Source organism: Genypterus blacodes, unplaced genomic scaffold (assembly GCF_046128005.1).
Source record: "Genypterus blacodes isolate CSIRO-AG114 ecotype Tasmania unplaced genomic scaffold, CSIRO-AGI_Gbla_v1 ptg000438l_1, whole genome shotgun sequence".
NCBI classification, from domain to species: Eukaryota; Metazoa; Chordata; class Actinopteri; order Ophidiiformes; family Ophidiidae; genus Genypterus; species Genypterus blacodes.
In genome coordinates, this window is record NW_027467208.1 from 614324 (window position 1) to 636335 (window position 22012).

The 22012-nt window shown below is 44.4% G+C and overlaps 1 protein-coding gene across 1 annotated transcript in view; it reads left to right on the forward strand.

The window, feature by feature from the left end:
- The first annotated feature begins 304 nt into the window (after positions 1–304).
- erf (Ets2 repressor factor) overlaps positions 305–22012 on the forward strand; it is a 28265-nt gene continuing 6557 nt past the window's right edge. The window contains exons 1-3 of the mRNA XM_076139147.1: positions 305–1047; positions 18638–18872; positions 21532–21644. Of these exons, the coding sequence (XP_075995262.1) occupies positions 1026–1047; positions 18638–18872; positions 21532–21644 (370 nt within the window). The 5' untranslated portion in view covers positions 305–1025. The remainder of the gene's footprint in view (positions 1048–18637; positions 18873–21531; positions 21645–22012) is intronic.

The following is a 22012-nucleotide window of genomic DNA, read 5'->3' on the forward strand; positions in this document are numbered from 1 at the left end:
CTGATCCAAAATCGTGCGTCACTTCACAGCAGCCTGGTTGGAAATGTTTACCCCAGATTTTTACCAGTCATGTTGCTTTGTGCTTAATTAAATACAACAAAGAAGTGGCAGTTTATCAGCTAGATGTTTGAGCATTAATGCCCAAGTAATAACATATGTGGAATATCGGACGTTGATACCAAACTAACACATTCTAATATCCATTCCCCAGGTCACGATTGAGGTGGGAGGAGAAGAAGAAATCTCCCAAAAACATAGACGATCTTTGTCAACAAGTGGGCGTTGAGTTCCTCTCTCCCTCCCTCCCTCCGTGGGTCAGCGTGGGCGGCCCCGTGTGGCAAGAGGAGAGCGAAACACGACACCCCGACAGAAGAAGGGGGGGCCGAGAGAGAACACGAAGTGAGTGAGTGAGTGGAAAAAGAAAAAGTGTGCCGGAGAGAAGAGAGAGGCAGAGAAAGAAGAGAGTTCGCTTTGGTACTTTTGTTCCCTTTCCGACGCGCCGCTGCTGTGACTGTTGGCGAGAATGATGGCGCGGAGGAGGACTCGACCATGCGACACGGCTGCAACAAATGGGATGAAATTTTAAGACTCGTCCGCATTCCGTTGCTCCCTGACGAACCGACAGCAGCGCGACTCTCCCAAACTTCGACCTGCGCCATTCAGACCCGGGCGGCTGGATTTCCCCCCCGAGGCTCAGGGGAACTTTTCACATCTGAAGCCCCCGAACTTTAGAGAAAACAAAACAACAAACTCTACGGCGCAAAAGTTTTCAAGCAAACTCGGATGTCTCGATATAAAACGGACACTCTGAAGAAGTTATTTTGGGTTTGTCCAGTTAAAAAGTCGAGTTGTTCCGCCGCGCAGGTTCTTTCTAACGAGCCGCTCGTGAGAACAACACCGGAGGAAGGAGTGGGGTGTCACTGCTAACTCCGCTAGCGCACTTGGCTACCAGGCTAGCTAACTAAAGTCTAAAGTTACCAACCGGCGGGGACGCGGGCCGAGGCAGCTTACCGAAGACGACAACGATGAAAACCCCGTCAGACACGGGTAAGATGACGACCACACACGCGACACAAACTTTTTTACAAACACAACTGTTTTTGTTCTGGAAATGGAATCAACAGCGCTTAGCTTCGGGGGGCTAGCGGTTTAGCATGCTAACCAACCAACTCTGCGCTCGCGGAAAGTGTGACAAAATGATGGCGCTTGACTGAATCCATCCAACTCACTTGTTATTGTTTCAGTTCGCAAAGAAAGCGAGACGAGTTCAAGACTGCACCGTGTTTTAACGACACGGAGTCGAAACAACCACGAGGTCGCGTTCATTTGCATTTACGTGGCTTTTAACTTTTATTTCCGAAATACTGTGTCGAGCTATTTACTGCCAGGGTGAGAGGAGAGAGGATAACAAACACAAGTAAACAATAATGCACCTTTTAAACAACACTATGTGTAAGATCTAGTAGATGCACGATAGATTGAGCAAATCGACACAATAAAGTCAACTTTCCAAATCTCAGTCCCCACATGTTCTGACTACAAGAGTGGGGCATCGCGACCATCAAAGTCTCGATTATCCATTATGTTTCACTACTAGAGAAACGCCAAATAAACGACCAAAACAAGCTAAACGGGTTTGTGGAATGTTGCGTAAATTACACGCATTATGAAAAAGCGTAAATGTTTAGTTGAAGTAAGTTTGGGAATGCGTGTGTGATGTGAGTGGTATTGTCAAGCAGGATTTGGAGGCTATTCCCACCGGGACTCTCTCCTGTAAGCATGGGCGAGTGTGGAGATGTTAATGCGTCTCTATTGCAAATGGAGACCGTGGATGAAACGCACGAATTTACTCTAGTGCCGCTGTTGATCTGTTTGGAGTCGAGTTTTGGTTAGTTTCAGTGGTTTAACCCTTTCAGGTCATGTGCCTCCTTGCTCAAGAGTGTGATTTAATCAGGAAAATAGGGAATATTTCATCAGCGTGTGTGCATTTTCTGCAAGGAAATGTGTAATTAAACCCATTTGACTCTTATATCAGGTCTGGGTTCAAAGGTGATAGTATTACAGTTTTTGCCAAGCTGGTGTAAGGCTTGAATTAGACTTCATAAGAAGAACAAGGTGTACTGAATCATTTGGTCAGATTCATTAAGCAGAGTGGAGCATGTGTGGTGATGTTGCCCAGGCAAAGCTCCAGTATCTTGCCACAGCAGATCACGTGTCTTTATCTCAATTATGACTAAACAGATACACAACTAGCCCTTTTCACTCGGAGATATTTTACACATAAGGTTCATAGATGAATAAATGTGTTTTTTATATTTCAGAATCAACCTAGAAGGTGTTTTGTAGACGCTCATGGTGATCATATCTCTGAAATACTCTCCCTACTGTCAGCATGGTGACAATTGCACGCTATGACTCATAAAACAACCTATTTATTCTATTTGAGTTAATCATCCAGAAAAACTGCAGGCTTAAGGGGCAATCATACATAATTGATTTACTCCTAGTATTTGACAAAGAATAGTTTTTCCTTGGGGCATAACTATTCAAATAAAAGTTCTCAACTCCAGGAAACTGTTTCATTACTCACGTTTCCTGCAGCCAGACTGTAATCTTTACAAATGACACTTTGTGAGAATCCGAATCAAGCGTGGCCATTTCATTTTTAGAGTAGCACCGGGTCTAACTTGTCAGTGTGGCCTATTTTGGACGTCTGAACATTGCATTCTCTCCCAATGTCCTCCATTATCCAGGGGATCAGATTAGCAAGGTTAGTGCCAAACTTCCGCTTGGTTTTAAAATCAGACCGCCTTGCTTTGTCCCTGTAGCAGAGGATTGCCCTGCGTTGTCTCAGAATACTTTGCTGTACATTGTTTGGCTTACTTTTTTTAGAGGAATCTAGTCTGTTTGTCTTCATGGCTTTTAAATGTGACCTGATTTGTTCCTGGTTTCTATTCAGGTTTAATTGGTTATAAATGTTTTAAGACCATGTGTGTTTTATTGGTGTACAGAGAAGATATTAGGACAAATGGAAGAGAGGCAGACATCAGGACACTCGAGTAAGGTCAAGAATGGGAATTCAGTCCTGTGATGTTTCAAGTACATTACACGGGCCTCTCTCCTTAGGGGGGGATATTCAGTGTCTTGCTCAAGGACACGTCAGCAGCTGCTTGCATGTTGCTTGCGACATAATCCCCCTTACTGACTATTTAAAATTCATTGGACATTCACTGCCACTCAAAATTCTGCCTTTGTAATGTCCTATCTGTAGAGACACCACAGCTGATTGAGCTAAAGTTGAGATAAAGTTGTTCCTTTACATTGGTGAATTATGACTCTAAATGAAGTGTGTATCCTCTTAAGTAGGTCCATTGCTATGAAAGTACCTTCAGTACGATATGGAGTTAAAGCCCCATGCAAGTATCAAAACAGTCCACTGGATAACCTTGATTTATATCCCCACTCAATTATGCACACAGCGACACAGACCTTTTGTCTGTACTTCCCGTGGTCCTGCAGCCTGCTGACTATTTTATATATATATATATATATATATATATATATATATATATATATATATATATATATATATATATATATATATATATATATATATATATATATATATATATATATATATATGGGTCAACCCTCCACTGTCTTCCTATCAGGAAGTCAGCAGTCTGGCCCCACCAGCTCCAATTTTCCACTTGTGTTACTCCTTATATCAACAACGCGCCACATGTGAGACGTCACAGCTGTAGACGGGCTAGCCAGTGAGCCAGCACGCTTTGTTGCACTGTGTATGCGAGTATATGTTGGCACACACTGTGTGTTTGTGCGTGAGCATGTGTGTTTAAGCCCGTGTGAGCGTGTGTGTGGAGTGAAAGGACCCATACATGAGCAATTAGCTGGTGTTAAGTCTGGTAAGGGCAGGGCTGCTGTTTATGACTATGAGTGGATGTATGTGTGTATGAATGTGTGTGCACACATACATGCGTGTGCTTGCCCATATGTCTGTCATTGTGTGGCTCTACCTGACACCAGTGTGGTCACAACAAAGTGAGTGTTTGACTTTTACCAGTGGGACCAAATTGCCCTTGAGGAAGACCATTTGGTTGTGGGCACTTGACTCAGCCCATTGTAATTACAGGAAGAACAACTAGACGTCTTTATGCAGATCCAAATAGCTCTAATAACACTGGTTAGACTGAGGATAAGTCCAAAGGTAATGAAGCAAGTACTCATTTAGTTTAAAAATGGTGCTGTTCATTTCCTTTGGGAAGAACTCTGTTGTGTTGCTGTCTCACCAATATACTGAATTATACTGCTGGCACCAGCAACACAGACGGCACAATTGCACTACACGCTGAGGCCAAGTTGCTTGTCTCAGAAGTTTTGAAAAGTGGTGTTGGCAACCGACGTGCTGGGATGTGGTTCAGTCCTGCCGCTTTTGGACTTTATTTAGCTTATTTATGGACTCTAAAGGGAGCTGAACACTACAGTAAGATGAGAGGAGAAATGATAAACTCTCAAACCCAATTAGACGAGAATACAACATAATTCAAAACAGGTCAACTAAATGGCAGTGTTCCTCACAGGATGGACATTTCCCCTGTTTTACACTCTGAGTGATCAGGTCAACTCAAACTTTGGCCTGATCACATTCCTGATTCCTGCTACGACCCCAGGCAAGCAGACCCTGGAAAAAGCTTTCCAGCGTGACGTCAGCATATCTCTGGTGTGTCATCAAGAGGCTGCCTAGGTCGGCGTTACTGCAATCATCCCTCGGTGCTTCCAACAGGCCTCTTTTCCTGGAAGCGTGTGTGTACAGTGGCTTTGGTGACCCATACAAACCTCAGAGAATAGACAACAGGTTGCCTGAGCTCGGACATGTTGGCCAAACAAATACCAGGGCCTCATGCGCAGGAAATCCCGATGAGCTCTCTGGGAGTTGAGTGTTGGTAGACATCCATTTTGGCTCCTTAAATCACACTTAAACTGTCTAGAAAATCCAGTTTTCTTGCAGTGGTTTAATTATATAAACTTGGCAGCCAGCTATCCTTCTGGAAGTGGTTTAATTTGTTCTAAGTTAGTGCTATAAAGCATTTTGTGATGGCCTGTGATCTCAGGTGACAGATATGTTATCTTTCAAACACAAACAAAGCAATTCGAGGCCACACATTTTATTTTGAGGCAATGAAGCATCAAGCTCAGTTTAAATGAGAGATTGTGTTGATGACCTTTTTTAACTAGGCGTTAGGATTTTAGTTTTTCCTGTCTCTCAGCTTCAGTAGCGTGTTGGTGCATGGAACAAGTCTGACATTAGGAAACTAATATTATAGCTACACTGTAATGTTTGCTGCCACCTTAGAGCCTCTGGGCAGACACACTTGGAGCTGTTGAGTTTTAAGTGCCTTGCTTAAGGGCACTATTGTGGTTGTGGTGTAGCAACTCGCATATTCATGGAAAAATCCCCCCAGTGCTCTGGCTGCATTAGGAATGTGTGATGTTCCACTGCAGGAGTTATGTTTGTGTTTATAATAGCCATTTCCACTCAATGTTCTTCATCAGCTTCTAGAGCAATTAGCGATTTCCTACATTTCCCAGAATGCAGTTTAACTCACTTATTAGAGCATGCGTTGGATTGAAAATGCAGCTGTGGGCTGCGTATGTAGGTGGAAAAGCAATAATCGCAGCCGAGTGAAAGTTTTGCCGTTGGAGAGAAAATGTGAGTTGCACCCTTTTCGCTCATTAGAATTTGTCTTGGAGCGCTGTTTTGCATTGAAGCTCATTGAAGCCTCTGTTAAAATTGATCTTTGCCACATTTACAATTAATTTCTCTGTGCCAAATGATGTGTAGAAAAAAAGTGATGGGCTGAAACAAAAGTTCAATGCTTGGGGTTGTTCCATCTCTGGAAATCTCTTGACATGTTCCCACACACCCTGCCAGTTGTGCTGAGTGTGTTAATGAATGTACATTTTCACATGAGATGGCGTATATTCCTCTGTTTTAATCCACGAGTGTGCTGAGGGAGCCGTGTGGAGTCTAGGTGTTCCTAAGGATTATGCTTCTGTGTAATTTTGTCATGAGGAATCTGGGTTTGGCACTCTTGAGCAGCAGAAGTATAGGCTAGGCTTAGACAAAGTGCAGGTTGGTTATTTATCTGTGCGCTGTCATATCTAATGTAAGGCCTGCACAAGCTTTCAGTAAGAGACCAAAGAATGCACTCATCATTCAGAAAGCTTCTCGTCTGCCTGCGTTTCTCTCAGCCGGCCTGCCTGCTTCATATCTGTAAGTATTTATGATGGAGTGTATCCGTGGACCCCTGACAGAGCAGATGAAAGGACAGAGCAGGTCAAGTGGAACCAATGACTCGCCTCAGTGGGCAGATAAGGAAGACGTACCGTGGGACAGATATCGCTACAACACCTGACAGGATACTGGGCTTCTGGCTTCATTGTTGGGTCATGCTCTGATGAAGTCTTTTACATAAACTTGTCTTCATATGTCACTTTGTCAGTGTTGACGGCTTAGAAACACATTGAAGGCTTTCTGTTGCCTTTAGCTATGGTGCCTTCAGCTATATTTTGGCTACTTTTGGTTAAATAAGGCCCTGCTCTGTGCCACATAACTGAAGCTTCATAGATTCATCAACATTGCCCTCTGAATCAGAACGTGGAAAACTCTTGAGTGACCGATTCACACACCATTTGCCCTTGGAGCCGCTTTCGAGGTTTTAGTAATAAACTCAAGTAATAGACTGTGAGAGACACACAGGTGGAGGTATGACCATGCTTTGTCTGTGATTGTTTTGGCTGGAGTCATCCGAACTGAAACAAGTTGGGAGACTTGGGCCGTGTGTTATGGCTGTCATCCATGGTTCGTGGAGCATCAGAGGGAGGGGGGGGGGGGATTCCCTGGCTGGTTTGGCAGCGTTTTTTGTCCAGATGAATTCTGAATAGGCCTCTACCACGATGGTTTGTCTGGTCTGAGTGAAAGGGGGCAGACTAGGTGTGGCCACATTGAGACTGTTGGAAAGTTTCTTTCAGAGCAAATATATACCCCAAATGTCAAATCGGATTATGGTCTGGCAGTTCAGCTGCAACATCTAGGTTAGCAGGGTGAAGTCTACATTTTGATAAAAGCTCTGGTCATGCATGAACTAAATGTAAAGTACCCAAGCAAAACAAATGGAATAGATAAAGTATTTTCGTAAACAGGACCACCGCGAGAGCTGCTGAGGGAAATCCCTGCCAACAGGTTGCACAGAGAAAGAGTACAGTTTGGTTTTGTGGTTGTTTGTCCTGGGTCGATGCGAGCCAGAGTTTCCCTGCCCATACACTTGTTGGCACTGCACCTGCATTTTTACCCCACACTGGGTGATTGAAAACATGAAGCGACCTGCTCTCAGAAACATCAGGCAGACTGTTTTCTATCCCTTGTTTGGTAAACATATCGAACAGAAGTTCTGTTTTTCACAATTTTGGAGACTGGGGTACTTCTCATTCCACCCTTCTATACAAACCCTCACTGTTCAATATACCACCCAAACCTCCGCAAGAAGAGAGAGATGTCTGCCAGCTACACCATCATCGACTCCATACTGCTAGGACAAGCATTTTTAAAAATTGATAGCTATTCAGTGTTGAATGTGAGTTGCTATACAGGATTCAGTAGTAAGGATTGCCCAGTGACTTAGGGCATATTAAATATTAAATTAGATTCTGCACGTATTGGTCTAGGAGGCTTTCAGTTTCTTTTCTGTCTCTTTGTGCTGGCCCATTTCACACCCATAGCCAGAGGCAACCGCACCTCACCTGCACAGTGTGTTGGCAAAGCACCTGGCTGACATCCTCAAACCAGGTGGAACCAATGTGGTTTTCCTGTTTTGAGAAATGTAGAGAAAAGTTTTGCACCTGATGAATCTGTATAGTCTGGTTTAGTGCTGTAAATGAAGCTTCGGCGTAAAAGTGAAGGTAAATGATGTAATGTTTTGACTAAATGAGGTGAGCAAGAGCTGAGGAAGGTTCTGCTGACTTTGCGGGCGGTGGTCGGCTTGTCTGGGACCTTCAGTGTCGACCAAACCTTATGAGGGGGATTGACCCATTAAAGTCTGCTCCAGCTTTGTCTGTTTTGTCTGCTCCAGTCATGGGTCTGTTGGGAACCCTGTGTTTTTCTCTCTCACTCATGGCTGTCGAGACGTGCCCTGGGTCTCTGTGTGTGCGTGTGCATGTGTGTGTGTGTCTCATACTTGTAAAGTGAACTTTATTACTACTTTTCATTCCGTTACCACACTAACACAGATGCCCACACTCGCCTCTTCCCTTTTCTTAACAAATGCACAATTTCACATAGTCACGGGGCCTCGGCACATATATCACCTCTGGGCAGATCAAAGCGATGAGAACAAGAGGGTAGATAGTGTAGCTGAGGATGTGGAAGGGGGTTTCACAGTTTACAACATAATCTTAAAGTCTTCTGGTGACATTGTTGGCCAGATGCAGGTGACCTTATCTTTGGGCAGCAGTTAACAAGCTTGGGTGGCGAGCCTGAGCACACTGCAGTAATCACAGCCATGTGCTTTGCTTTGTTCTAGTCGCACAACCGCTGCCTCGCATGTGAAAGCACTCCAGACTTTATTTCCTTTGGAGTATATCGACAGTCATAGCTCTGCATTATGTTAACTCTTAACATCTAAAGCTGGAAGAACACAGAATGGCAGTAACTGACCTGGTGTGAAATTGAATCTGAATGATTGTTAAATAGATCATGAAGGGACACAGAACAAAATTTGTCCTTAATTTGTCTAATTTCTCAACGGCCACACACATTTCAAACATTGTAAGTAAGACCAGCTGGAGGGTCTCAGCTGAAGGTAGGCTATAAATTGCATTAGTGATAAGAATGGCACCATTTGATCAGGTCAAACCCATCAGTAGGCCATAAATTCAGTCTGCTTTCTCTCCCCCCTGTCTTCTTTATCTCCCCCAACACACTCGGGACCCGTACCTTCGTCCCTGTCTGTGCTTGCTTAGATGATAAACGAGCTAATTGTAATAAATAAACAAATTGAGAAGGAATGCTTTAATCATTGAACCCTGAACAGCAGCATGGTTTTACATGTTGAATGTATTAAATAGAGAAGAGTTCAGCCTTGGTCTGTTTGCAGACCCATAAGAAGTAGATTTGCGACCTGTTTTGTTGTTTGCAAACCTGAAACAAATGGCAGTGATAAATTAGTTTGGTCTCAGTTTTATTGAAATGGGAAAATCAGTTTTTGCACTCACTCACTCCTCTCCCCCACTCTGCCGCGCACACACACACACACACATATGGAGTACACACTTTATTAGGGGTCTGGACCCCCCACATGCAATGAAAATGGGTGATGTCTGTGTTGCATTAACACACGCATGCTCAGAGAAATGCACACACAGACACACTCTTTTAATTTTCTCACTGCAGCGAGCAAGTGTGCTCATTTGGGTTGCCGTCTCCCTGCGGTGACGCCGTCGTGCCTCTGTCTTTAATGTTTTTACACAGCGAACGAGCCATTCAGTCTAGAGACGGGAAGATCCAACTTTAATGCAATAGACTAAGGAATTAAGACTGCGGTAGTTCTGCCAATAGGGAAAGACTGACTAATGCACCCAGACATGACACAAGTAGAAAGTCCCCCGGTACACTGTTTTACATTTTGAGAACGTAACGGATGCTCTCATCCTAGCCAGTGCGATTTACAGTCACTGTAACTACAAATAAGCTACAACTCCTAGATCACCTAAAGTGGTACCCAGTGGTGAAGATTGACAGGTCAGAACCACAGTCTTGGCAGCAGATATACCCGTGTAGCAAGAACGATAACATATGTTAGAGAACTGTTGGGTAAAGATGAGGTTTCACTGAGGGAAGGGCCACTAGAAAAGAATGGGATGCTACCAAGGGTCCTAGATGGCTCCTAAGTGTTATAATAGTTTAAGATGGCTTTGGTTGTTTGTCTCTCTGCAGTTTGTGTGTTGAAGTTGAGAGACTGAAAGCAGAAAAGTAAAATATTGCCATTGACTTCAACATTCTGAACTTTTTCTTTGTGAAATGACTTTGACATGTTTGTCTTCACTTGACGATGTCGTATCGCGTTCGCATCCCTCAACTGAACCTCCAGCACATTGAGCTTGTTGTCCTAGTATTTGTAATTGGCAGTGGAGCCTCTTTGTCTGTGTGGAAAGATGCAGAAAGGAAAGCGCCATAATGGGTGGGAAGGAGGGTGAGCGCAAAAGTAGGAGATGAAATTTGATTGGCAGGGAGTACAAGACTCTGGATTTGGAGCCATGGGCCTATTCTGGGCTGTGGTGACAGAAGTGTGTGTGTTGTATCTGCACACGAGTGTTAACACGGTTCAATCCAACAGCTGAAGTCACCAATTTATCGTTATTGGCATGTGTGTGTGCGCGTCCACGTGTGTGTGTTGGAGGAAAATGAAAGTAGTCTGGCTACCAAACCACAACACAGAAGCCAGATTTAAACCCAGAAATTTATCTTCTCTCTCTCTCTCTCTGAACACACTTGCTCCAACACCACCACCACCATAGCCAGTCGCTCCAGCTCCATAGTGGCTTGTATCTGTTTGACTACTTCGCCCATAAGAAGTATTTATAGGGAACCTTTTATTCCACTAATAATAAAATATAAAAGCCTGCTCTGAATCAAAAGGCCTCACGTAACCGCCACCATCAGAGTGTTAGCTCAGACGGCGTCCTCTCCATTTAACAGCTACCATAAGATGTTCAAACGCAAGCAATATCTGCATCAAGACCCTGTAGCAGATGGATTTGCTTTGTTTCACTGCTTCTACCAAAGACCCAGAAGCCAATGGACGGTCTCTGTGTTCATACTGCCAATCTGCTGCCCAGTTTGATGTTGTTACGCAGCCAACCCACTGATTTAATTGTCTGACTAATGAGCTGGGTGGTTTGTTGGTCTTAACGTCGACTGTCTTCACACTGCAGGACATCAGCCTGTAACCTGAGGACAGACAGTCTATTGTGAACATGTCAGAGTAGTGGATATGTCTCTACAAGTACTGTATGAATACATTAATGTGTGTGTGGCAGTGCATTTGACCAAATTAGTGCCACCTCTGGATGGCAACATTATCTGTCTGCTGACTTTCCCATGCAAACACGCACACATTCCTAAAAATCAAATTCCATTCCTGACTATAGGAAGTAAGCATGAGGTCTCCAGTCAGGTATCCAGGAGCTCATTACAGCTGAATGTATTATGGGCTTGTCATAGTCTGGGAGGAAGACATGTTGAGGCGAGTTTCAAAACAGTGTGTGTGTGTGAGTGTGTTTTTGTTTTCTTTTCTTGGAGTATAGGCCTGAAGCTGATAAATCTCCAGTGTTGGCTGCTTTACTGGAGATTTAGATTGCTGATAGAAGTCGGGATTCTGTGATCACTGGTGGGAATGTTTGAGATGTTGTTTTTTTATTAACAACACTAATATTCATTTCCATTGGAGATTCCCTTTTTTCTTTTTAATCTCATTCTGTTTTTGTCTAGCAGCTTCATTTCTTTGCATGGATAGAGCAGGTTACTGACACAGAGAAGCTCTCCTGAACATGGATACAAACGTAACACTTTTATTGTTACATTTATTTTTTAATTCATTTCAGATTTGTTCTACGCACTCGGTCTTATACCTCCCCCATAAGCTGCCTCCGGCATCGTTTAAGGAATTTTGGAAGTTCATCCCACAGGCCCCACAACCGCAGAACACGTGTAACCACGTCAACCCAGGAACGCCACATCCGACCTCTTCACCTGCAGGCTCATCTGAGGCCAGCCACAAAGACAGCTGATCACACAAAGCTCATCTGCCTGCTCGCCATACTCACAGGGGTCTTGATTTGTCTGCAGTTTGCCGTCGTGAGTGGGCAAGAGCCCACCTTCTGTGGCACACAGGGGAAAGGTCCTCTTCCCTGATGAATCACGGTTTCAGTTGTACAGGGCAGATGGCAGGCGGCGTGTATGGTGTCAGGTGGGTGAGCGGTTTGCTGATGTCAACGTTGTAAACAGAGTGGCTGGTGATGATGGCGGGGTTATTGTACGGGCAGACGTATCCTATGAGCAGTGAACTCAGCCTGTTTGGGATGCTCCAGACCGGCTTATCCCAGTTCCCACCAATATCCAACAACTTTGTACAGCAATGAGGAGTGAGAGAATGTTCCACCGGCCAAAGTCAACAATTTGATCAATGAAGGAGAGTTTTACGGTTTACGTTTATTTTCTTTGAGCTCAGTAACATCTTCACATTTGACATGTGATCAAACTAAACTATACAGTGGAGCCATTAAACCGTGTCTGCAAGTCACCACGGTTGCATGACTGAGGCAGCTTTAAACTAGGGCCCTGCTTAACGCAACTGTTGCTTCCCCTCATATCAGTATAATAACCAACTCAACCCACACACACACAAACCAAGCCAGGGCTGGCTTAATCACCGCCTTGGCTGACTCAAGTGTGCTGCAGAGTTCTCTGGGACACGGCAGGTTTCTGTCTGGCAGGGTTTGTGCAGCCACTGTGTCACAGATTACACAGGCTGTCTCAGATACAAAGTTGATGTTTGATACACTGTTTTCGCTCCAAAGGCCCAAGTCCACACAAACGCTCCACTGCCACAAATAGTCAAACTCTCGTCTTTATTTTGTGCGCTTTAACTCTTTTCTGCACACTTCAGCAGTGCAGCTGTTTGTCCTCTCAAACTGCTTATCACAAATGGTGAGGATTTGTTTATCTTGGATTATTCCCCGTCTATGGGAAGCATCGTTCACAGCACAAGCTATTTTGAAGATGGATTTTGTTGCACTTAGGTGGAGCGCATCCACCACACCAGTGGACAACCTGTGGGCTGATTTAAGCCATGCAGTGCTTGCTCACTGATCGTGACTTGCAGCTGCAGTGCTGTTACCAACGTTTAAAAGATCAGAACAAAGTCAACTCTTTAACAACACAGCATCACCTGGTTGCTCAGGTTTGACTTCAAAATGAAACATCAAGCCTCTTGTCTCGCTATTCGACTGGCACAGATGTGATACCTCATTACTTGACTTGACCTTTTCCACTATTATTCCTTCCTGTTTTCTGTTACTCCAGAGAAGCTACAGACATTTTGTTGTTGGCATCAGGCTCTTCCCTTTCCCCCTGATTCCCCGTCTTGCCCTGTGCCCTTGCCCAATGTTGAAGAATGTGCAGATTTCTTTTCTTTACTCCTTTGTTCACCTCTCTTTCCCTGCCCTTGTCTGCACTCTCTTCCTCAGCCAATTTGTCTGTCCGTCTGTCTCCACCTGTCTCTCTTTAAGCCTTATGTAATTGCAGAATGACGTGAAAACTAAGGTGAGGGTTCATGTTGTGCACCTGCAGAGAGCCATCTTCCTTTTCTTTTGATCTCGGATGGATCCTGGTCCTTCATCTCCTCTGACCCTTCTCTTCCACTTGTTCTCCTCTCTTCCATCTGATTTCCTGCTCATCCCGTCTGCTCTGCTGACTCCTCCCCGGCTTTAAGCCACTGGCTCCTACATTCTAAACTCCATCCTTTAACAGCAATTATGAGATCAACACAATGAGGAAGGAAGCTTTGTTAAACAGTAGTTTGAGCCACAGGACTCATTGGTCTGTCTGCTGTGATCCTGGTATAAAGGATGGGTTCTTTGAGTAGCTAGAAAAAACTGAAAACACAGTCAAATAGGTGTTGGCTCCTAGATTAGTGTTTTCATTGGACTTTTTAAAAACTGGGTCCCACAACCAAGCATGTTTATTATTCTGTATTATGTATAGGTGTTGTTAATATGATTATAATATGTGAATGACAAACATTGTAGATTATTCATTTTTGCAATAGAAGCACATTGGAGCTACCATAAATAAGATACCATTTAGCTTCAAACTCTTTATTAGGTCTTTGTCATGCCCTTGGCATGTGGTGCTTAACATGAACACTGAATTCAAAAAGACTTTCAGTTCTTTCTCCCTGTCCAAGCTTTGTAAAACTTATCTGTTCTCAGTTTAGTTGCCCTTCTTTGCAGTAAAAGCTAGAACTTGTACTTCTGTATTAAGTGAAAAGGATTTAGTAAATCAGTGGATGATTTAATGTGCCAACTTTTCTGGGCCTTTTTCTGTTCAGAATCCAAATTCTCATGATCGCAAGTAAAACTAAAAACTATCTGCTTCTGCTAAGTATGAGTGGAGCACAGGAAGTTGGATATGATTCCTTTTTCCAGTTGCTTGTTTGTGTTTTTCCCCCTAATATCACTCTCTGGCCAGGCCAGTCCTGTTTACGCCCAACAGAGATTCCCCTTTTCCTGTTCTGTACTCATTTCTTTCCTGCTTTTCTGTGCTGTCCTGATCCCACGGCTGATAAAACCCCTCCACTTTTCAGTAGGTAGTCAACTCACGTCTCATTTAGCCTGGCCTGGTACCACTCTGTGCTGGTCTCCATGCCCCTGAGTCGTTAGCCTGTAGACAGACACAGGTCGACCTTTCCCGCTGCTAAATATAGATCCACCAAAGAATAGGAGGAAGGGAGGGAAAAATAAATGGTGGATAGATGGATGGAGGGAACAGCGTGTAAAAGAAACTTGTTGGGGAGAGTAAAAGACGCAGAGAAGGCAGTTTGTGTTTAGTCTCAGTGCCTGCAGGCATCCTGCACAATACCCCAATGATGGCTATCAGTTATTAAGAACACTATTCTCACTGTTGTGACGTCGGAGTCCCTAAGAAAAGCAGGACTTGGTGTTGAATCCCCCCACCCACTCACCTCTCGCTGTTTCACAGATCCTGTTTCTTTTGGAAAAGAAAACAAAGGTGTCTTATGGCTGCAGGCTAATAGTAAATTAGGTTTTGTACACTGTACTTGCCTATATATAGAGTCTAGCAAGGCCTGAGATGTGTGTGTGTGTGTTGTGTTTCACATCCACCTGACAATCAGAAATTCTTGTCTGGTATAGAGCTGGCCAGATAAGTACACGGTTCATTTGCCGACTTGTGTTGTTTTCCTAATCTCTAGCTCTGTGTCAGCCCTCCTGTGTCGTCATTCAGTTAAACTAACAGTGCAGCTGGTGATATACTATGATGGTCAATTAATTAGCAGCACAATGTAACTGGAGGTCAGTAATGATCCCTAAAGATTTACCTTTGATGGACCTTTAGTGTGACAAAAGTCGTCCTAAAACGTTGGCGATTGTTGCAGACACAAGACTGTTGACCACTCTTGTCTATTCTAGTTTGATTGTATTTGCAACCAAAGTTCTACGTCTCTCGGCTTCCTTTCTTTTTCTTTTCTCTCCCTGTATCTCTCATCTCTCTCTCGCTCTCCCTCTCTTGCTTGTTTGCTCTCGCTCTGTTCGTGCCTTCTCGTATCTATTAAACTCTTTTTTTACTCACGTTACATTAACCACCAGCTGTAACAGATGCACCTCCAACTGGACCGCCGTGGTGCATCTGTCAGCGTGCCACACTATCAGCCTCGCTGTCTGGCATTCTGGATCTGTCTCTCACTTTATCAACGTGTTGGTGCGGCTCTTACTCGGTTCAAAAGAATGAGCCTAATGTGAATGAAAAGGCCTTGTGTGTGTTCTGAGGCAACGTGCGATTGGATCTTATTGTGATTATTAAGTTAACTTGGTATTCGGCCTGATGCCTTGATGTGCTGCAGCCTGTTTGAAGACTCATTTGAAGGACAACTCTGAGACGCTTTCTCCCAATAGCAGCGCCAGACAAACCTGATTATTCTGGCTGTTACTGAGGCATTATTATAACTCCCTCCATCTCTCTTCTCTCCTCTTCTTGAGTATTGTAAGTACATAGAGATGAGCATTAACACCTTCAGAAGCATGTTCCGTATGTCTCATAAACCTAATGTGACAATGAAACCAATGGCTACAGATCTCTGCTGGTCCGTCTTGGACAGATCGTGCCCCTCGCTCCAAACTCCACTGGATTTGTGCCTAAACTCCATCACTTTTGGCAAGTTTCTGCAATTGAATCATATTTTGTCTTGTTTGTCGTGCCTCGACCATTTTATTTTTAGAGCTAAAAGCTTTCGTTGCTAGGAGACAGTGTCTTCGGAGAGAGAGAGAGTGAGCCAGTCGCAGAATAACGAAAAATAGAAAAGAAAGAAAGAGGTGGCGATGGTGTTGAGGGGGAGAAAGGCAAATCTGTGAAAGCTGAACGACAAACGAACAAGCTATGAGTCAGCAGGGACATCTGCAACACACACGCAGTGCGCATGGTTACTATTCCTGTGTTCTTTGTCTGTGTGCTCTGTGCACCTACGCATGAACCCACTTACCTATGTTGTATGTTTGTGTACTTCATGGCTGTGTGTGGGAGCAGTATTACCTCGCCCACTTTGATTCTATCCACTCATGTTGTTTGTTGTGTACTGGTACATCTTTGTATGAACATACATGTAATCATACTCCATGTGCATATGTAGATTTCCAATGTACTCTGTGCTCTGTGTCACGACGCCTAACCTGCCCCCAGTGACAACAGCCCCAGTGTGTGGAGTATGAATCATATGCTGGTACCCCATTAGTAATCTGCCATCAAATGGCTATTATCAGCGATCACAGCCAGCGTGTCTGTCTATTGGCTCATTCCCCGAGCACAATAGGAGCTCAGATAGCAGCATGTGGTTTATTAGTCATTAAGGGGGGGGGGTTGTTTTCAGGATACTTCTTTTCCTTCTTCAAAGATGCTTTTGTAAGATTTTAAAAGTGGAGCTGCCAGATACATGAAGTTTTATTCATTAATATTTTGAGGAGCCACTGTGGTTGCAGTTGCACTGTAAGTTCTGGAGGAGGTGATGTTCCATGGCACCTTCCTACAGCTTTCCTATTCAGAAGTAAACAAGAGATCTATAACAGTATAACCAGTCTGGAATCAACAACATGCATAAGAAGATGTGACAAACAAAGACACATGACACATCTAGGTAGTCACATGTAACCCTCTGTAACCTTTACTTGCAGATTTGTTCTCGCATACACACGCACACAATCTATCCAGTGCATGCAAAGACAAACACATACAGTGAATCCCAGTACAGAGTTTTAATCTCACTAATGCAGCATTCTGTGTATAAATGTACAGAGTTATGCTCTTGTATCAAAAGCTAGTTTAGTCAGTTGCAGTAGAATTTCACCTTATTTCTTTGTCTGTGTGTGTGTGTGTGTGGGCAGAGTTGTGATTTATCTTAGTTTTATGAGTTGTGTCATTTGTTGTGATAAGCCCTGTGTTGCTGCTGCTTCTATGTATCAACACTGTTTGAAGACACATGGCTGTACTTTGCACACTTTGATAGTGGACTTTGTTTCACTCCATCTGATATGCTTAGCTTTTCCATGACTCACTCGGGCCTCATTTACACCAAATCAAAACGTGATCTGTGTCTGGATGAGGGAGAAGTGCTTTTTTCTTGATCTGGATATCTGCAGATTTCCTCCAGCCTCCACACAGTCGGCCATTTGTGAATGCACTCAATATAGTCGGTTTGAACGCAGTGCCCGTGTGGGCAGCAGTGTCGTGACTCACAGAGATTTGCCGTCCGCTCTGCTTCGCCGGCAGGATCGGCTGCTTTAGTCACGGCTCCTTTCCCGTCGTCCACTGTGACGGTGAGGATGTAAATATGAATGCTGGAGTAAAAGCTCTGGTGTTCTGTGAGCAGGGACTAAAGGCCCTTTGCACCTTTAAGTCATCAGCTGTGGCGTATAATACAGGAGAGGGTTAAAGATCTGACATCCATATTTCAGATCAGCACAACTATTCTCAGAGACACTCTTTTAGAGACGTTGACCAGACCTGATGCAGCAGTGTTCATGTTTAATCAGCAGGCTGGAGTTCTGCCGTGTCGGAGTGACGAACGGCCCAAGCTGCACTGCTGGAGTTATATTTGGTCCAATTGTTAACAGTTCCTTTACAATCAGATATGAAGTTGTTTGTCCCGTGTGGGAACCGAAGTGTAACTTTGGAATTTAAGATGGCTACTTTCATTACGCTCGCAGTAAACGCACACAAAACACAAAATTCAGCATTGTTACAGTGCGGCCATATGTTTCCCACCCTCGCCTTTCTCAGACTGATTGCCAAGGCACATCTGGTCCTAATGAAGTGTGTGTATGTATGTGTGTGTGTGTGTGTGTCACTAGGCCGTTGGTATTCAGCCTGGCCTTGTGTTGAAGTGGTGTTGAGTCTTTAACTGCCACCCACTGCTTTACTACACAAAGCCTATACTTCTTACTTTGTGTCTGTGTGTAGTCATAAAAGCTTTAGCTTACAGTATATTTTGTCTACAGAGAATTCAAGGCCTGTTAACTTCTGTATCGCTTGTTTTAACACTGCTGATTCTCCAGCTTTGATGGTGATAGCGGTGAAGTTTTGATTTGACTGCGGTCTATGGGAACAGATTTGATAAGGCTTATCTCCAGAGCTTATGAACGCAGTACGACTGCAACACAGGCATTAAATGTTTAGCATCTGATCTTAAATGCTGCGTGAGTTATTACACTTTTCTTGATGTCTCTCCGCCTCGTGCCTCATGTTGACCCACCTCTCTCCTCTCTCTCACCCCAGGGTTCGCCTTCCCAGAGTGGGCCTACAAGCCGGAGTCCAGCCCCGGCTCCAGACAGATCCAACTGTGGCACTTCATCCTGGAGCTGCTCAGGAAAGAGGAGTACCACGATGTCATCGCCTGGCAGGGAGACTACGGCGAGTTTGTCATCAAGGACCCGGACGAGGTGGCCCGCCTGTGGGGGGCCAGGAAGTGTAAACCCCAGATGAACTACGACAAGCTCAGCCGAGCACTAAGGTGAGCCAGGCACCACATCCGTCAGCAGCAGTGTTTGCTCCTTACGTTCTGTTTGAGCAGATGAGAACCAGGCCATGCAGGATGTTGACATCTGAAAGTTACACCTCCTTCACACACACACACACACAAACCATCAAACTGAACACACATCCTACTATAAATTGTTGCCAGCAACGCATAGTAGGTTATCCTTATTTGAATCTGTATGTAGCTGTGTAAACATCACTGAGGGCACATAGACACATTATATAGCTGTGTTTTGTGTGTTCATTTGTGTAACGGGAGCAAAGTAACAATAAGCTGTGTGTTGTCGTGAATCACACTACAGATTGTGAGATTTGGAAACGCACACCTATAGTCTCTGCACAGCACATGTGGGATCTTGCAAAGTTTAATTTAGCTTCCAGTCTGTTGTCGCGTCATGATGGAAACAATCAGACAGACACACACACACACACACACACACACACACACATTCACACAGCTAGTCATCAGTGTCGCCTCCTGTGTTGTAGGTGGGTGTGGGTTGTAGCTTGCCATAGTGATGACTAGTTACACTGCCTCCTCCACACACACACACACACACACACACACACACACACACACTAACACCTTGTTTTATGTCAGTCCTCCTCCGGCCCATCTGTGTCAGCGTTATTGTATAGGCCTCCATCCAAACCGTGTGTGCGCGTGCGTGTGCGCGTGTGTGTGTGTGTGTGTGTGTGCTAATGTAATCAACAGAACACAGATCACCTGCTCAGGCTTGAGTCATCACTTTAACCGTTATGTTGGCTCTTTGATTGTTTATCTCAAACCTGTTGTAGTTGACTGCCATGCCTCATCTCTGCTTCTCCATCTCTCCTGTTCGTCTCCTCCATCTTAGCTTAAAGTCTCCTCATATAAGAAATGGAGTGCGGAGTGTAGATCGTCAAATTAATTATGAATTGAGCTCAAACTCATTTAGCATTCAGTTAAGACTTAAAAAGGACAATATTTTCCATCTGGCCTCAATGATTGTTTAGCCAGGGAGCAGCTGGAGCGTCAATATATTAAAGATGTGTTTATGTGGTTGATGAACCTCTGACATGAAGGAAGGATCTGTTCATTAATGATGAAGTCAGAGGGAAGAAAGCCGCCTCTCTTTTTGATGTAAAGCTTTGATTAATGACACTTTGAAGTGTGTGAGCTCTCATGAACATGTGTGTGTGTGTACAGGCATTTGTGTTTTTTGTGTTCATGAACTTCCACGTGTGCGTTCAATACACAAACGCTCGGCTCATGCAGTCAAAGTTCTTTCTAGTTTATTTGAAGGAAGTTCAAATGCTCTTCAAAGAGCTGCAGGCCTCCAGTCTGCAGGCCCGGTGTGTGTGCCACTCTGGCCCGGCCCAGATTGACTCAATACTTTAGCGCTCCAGTGCGTGTTCTTCTCACATGTATGTGCCTGGCCTTTTCCCATCCTCGTTCAAAGTCCCATTCATAGAACTATACATCCCTGAGCCTCCAGCTGGTATCTACCTCCTGGTGTGTGTGTGTGCATGCATTCACAGCATCACCCCATAACCTATATTGAATGAGGATATTTTAAGGGGCCTGACGTGCAAAAGTGTGCCAGCAACAAGGCCAAGGTAGAGAAATGATCACCACATTGATCAATAAAATCAGCAGCAATCAATTAATAGCTGATCAGTCATTATAGTCTGATAGTGTGGTTATTATGTGTACATCTGACTTTCATGTCATATTAATCTATAATCACTACGGCCACTGCACCAGATTATGTGTGTGTGTCTAAAATCATCATTTAGTTTTGCTGGATTCATGTAAAAGCTTAAATAGAGCAGCTGTAAGTACGATGAGCGACAGACAGAGGCGCTCTGGCTGCTCTTCTCGTGTAGATTAGATTCAGATTTGTGTGCCATCAAAGGACTATTACGCAATCTCATCTTTTATTGTGAAGTGCAGCAGTTCACCTCCTTTGTGACGGCGCTGATGACCAACATACACACACACACACACACACACACACAGCCTTCCTGGAAACAGAGCAGTCAGTGGCAGTTAAATGAGGAAACACTGAAGCTCTATGTAAAGAAATATGAATGTGCTTTCTTCCTTAAGCAGCAGATGAATCACCAGGACCCATTTAGTTAGGATGAGCTGTCAGCCTCTCTATTCACTGCTCTACACCTCTGTGTGTGTGTGTGTGTGTGCCGACAGGACAAGGACACTCTTAGTAATGGCCAATTAGCTGAACCACTCCAACACAACGTATACACACACAAACACTGAATACTGTACTTAAAGGCACAGTAAGACAAAGCTGTAAACACACATGTAATCAACAGAAGTCTGCCACTCTCCCACAAAACACGTAATCTCATTGAGGAGATTCAGGTGGAAGTGACGGACTCTGATCTGAGATGTTTACACGCCTGAATCAATCTATTCACACACACGCACACACACATCATCTCTGTTCTGTTTCTGTCAGAGACGATGTGATCGGTTTCACGTTTTGCAAGCGATGCCATAACACACACACACACACGCACACACGCACACCTTCCCTCCATGTGTTGCTGTTCCAGCATGATGTGAGCGATCGATGACACTGTGGCCTCCTGTCTGTCTGTCTGTCTGTCTGCCTGTCTGTCTCTAGGTACTACTACAACAAGAGGATCCTCCACAAGACCAAAGGGAAGAGGTTCACCTACAAGTTCAACTTCAACAAACTCGTGCTGGTCAACTACCCCTTCATCGACATGGGATCTGGTACGTCCTCACACACGCTTATACACACTGTACGTCTGCACACTCCAGCTGAGGTGACGTCTCCAAAAAGACCTGGAGGACTTCACCGGCTCAGGGTGTATGTCACATATTTCTAGACAGCCACTTTCAAGGCAAGGAGACGAGCGTGTAGACGTGCTTGTCTCGACTGAGTGAGTGAGTGAGTGATTGTGTGTGTGAGTGTGTGTCGTCTCCAGCATCAGTGTGCCACGTCGTCCCGGTTTGTTCCTCTCCTCCCTCTGAAGCCCTCTCTGGTTTTGATCCCGGCCACCCAGTGTAAACACGCTCCATATGGATACTGGGTGACATAAGTGCAGCACCAAACTTTAATTATAGCCTCGCTGTGATGT